We start from the raw sequence: 1,730 nt of genomic DNA on the forward strand, positions 1-1,730 counted from the left end.
GGATGGCTGTGTGTGGCAAAGTACTTTACCTCTACATTTCCAGTGTCAAAATGGGTTACAATCATTCGGGCAATACAGATATTTCCTGTTTTGATTTGACCAATCCGAACCTTCCTGGAGGTCTTCCGATCAGGTTCAGACTGCCTCCTGTGGGCTTTACCTGACCCATCATGCTGGCAGTATAAGTAAATTTTGTTACCCTTTGCACCAGAATTTTTTGAAAAATATGAAAAGGATCTGACTTCCTCATCATCTTTCCACAAATTAAAAGCTTTTTCTGACTCAAAATGAAAAGTCTTAGAAGGAACAATCTTTTGATCATGTTTTTCTTTTAAGTGTGCAATCAATGGCCCTCTCTGGAAAAATTTTTGCTCACAGTCAGCAAACAGACACTTACTCTTTTTCTTTGAAGATACAAAACATATTTTCTTGTGGCGCAATAAATTGTCTTTTCTAGAGAATGTACTTTGGCATTGAGCACAGGAAAATGTTTCAGATTGTCGGTTTGTTCTCTCCTGCTGTTTATCAGACACTGGTTCTGAAACCAAAGAGAGATAGCGCATAAAATGAATATTTGGAGTAAACAAATTTAAATAAATGAACTTCTACAATTTATTAACAACATATGAACTGAAAATGATTGAACTATTACCTGCTGCTTTCTTTTGATCACTCAACTTCTTTTTCTTTTTCTTCTTGAAATCAGGGGATAAAGAGCAATCTAAAATTTGAATAACACATAAGATAAAAGTAATGAGAAAATTAACACCAGTATGACGGGAAGAAGAGGGTCAAAAGTCAATGCATTAAATAAATATTGTACCTGAATGAACATCATCAGACGATATGTCTATGTTATGAACCAGAGAGTTTACAACCTTAGTTACTTTATTCTCATTCAATTTAACATGAGAAGACACATAATCTCCATCTCTGACCAAAGGAATAGCTGTCACTGCTTTATTTTTGCTACAACTTTGTTGGGAGAGGGAGAGTCTGCCTTTCCTTTGAGAACCAAAAGAACTAAAAGCAGGAGAAGAAGGAAATTCTGCAAAAAGGAGAGAGAAATAAATATGTACAAATTATTAGATGCTAAGATAGTAAAATAAAAACATGTAGAAAACTAACTTTGTTGACTTGTGTCAGAAACTTTATCAAAACAAAGTTGCAAATTCCTAGTGATGGAAGAAACTGAAGGGGATTTTGAAATAAGAGACTGATCTACTTGAGTCACAACAGCAGGAGCAGCAATAGTTGAATCTAAATTTACTGAAAAAAATTGATATATTTTAGGTGAATAAAAGAAGCCACTAGGGCAGTCATTATGTAATGAATTCCATACTGCTCTGGGAGAATCCTGGATCCTTTGTTGGGGTTCCTGGAGCGCTATTAATAGGTTTTGTTGGTGTAGACACAACAGGAAATGTTGTTTGGAGGGTACTAGACTTAATTCTTAGTGAACTACCAATTCCTGGCAAATCTTGAGGTAGAATGGCCTCGCTTACAATTGCAGAGCCTGTGTTGACAAGCAAGTTTTGTTTAGTTAAAATAGTAATCAGAGGTAATGACAAGAATACGGAAATATATACATACTGTTCTGATCAACTTTGGTTGGGGTTCCTGGTGCCCCATGAGTCAGCTTTTTAGGTGTAGACCCAAAAGAAAATGCACTATTTTGAATATTACGGGACCTCTTTTTTATTGGACTAGTTGAGGAGGAACCTGCTTGA

At 35.8% G+C, this 1,730-nt stretch overlaps 2 protein-coding genes across 2 annotated transcripts in view; one reads left to right on the forward strand and one right to left on the reverse strand.

Moving 5' to 3' along the window:
• Window positions 1–1,730, forward strand: part of LOC127749567 (small ubiquitin-related modifier 2-A) — a 24,376-nt gene that overhangs the window by 19,117 nt on the left and 3,529 nt on the right. The window lies entirely within an intron of this gene.
• The window catches only part of LOC113209901 (uncharacterized), a 9,683-nt gene that overhangs the window by 5,804 nt on the left and 2,149 nt on the right, over window positions 1–1,730 (reverse strand). Inside the window, exons 2-3 of the mRNA XM_052268276.1 lie at window positions 1,594–1,725; window positions 1,343–1,516 (exon numbers count right to left, since the gene is read on the reverse strand). Of these exons, the coding sequence (XP_052124236.1) occupies window positions 1,343–1,516; window positions 1,594–1,725 (306 nt within the window). The remainder of the gene's footprint in view (window positions 1–1,342; window positions 1,517–1,593; window positions 1,726–1,730) is intronic.

This window comes from Frankliniella occidentalis, unplaced genomic scaffold (genome assembly GCF_000697945.3).
Source record: "Frankliniella occidentalis isolate FOCC.00 unplaced genomic scaffold, Focc_3.1 Scaffold66, whole genome shotgun sequence".
In the NCBI taxonomy this organism is placed as follows: Eukaryota; Metazoa; Arthropoda; class Insecta; order Thysanoptera; family Thripidae; genus Frankliniella; species Frankliniella occidentalis.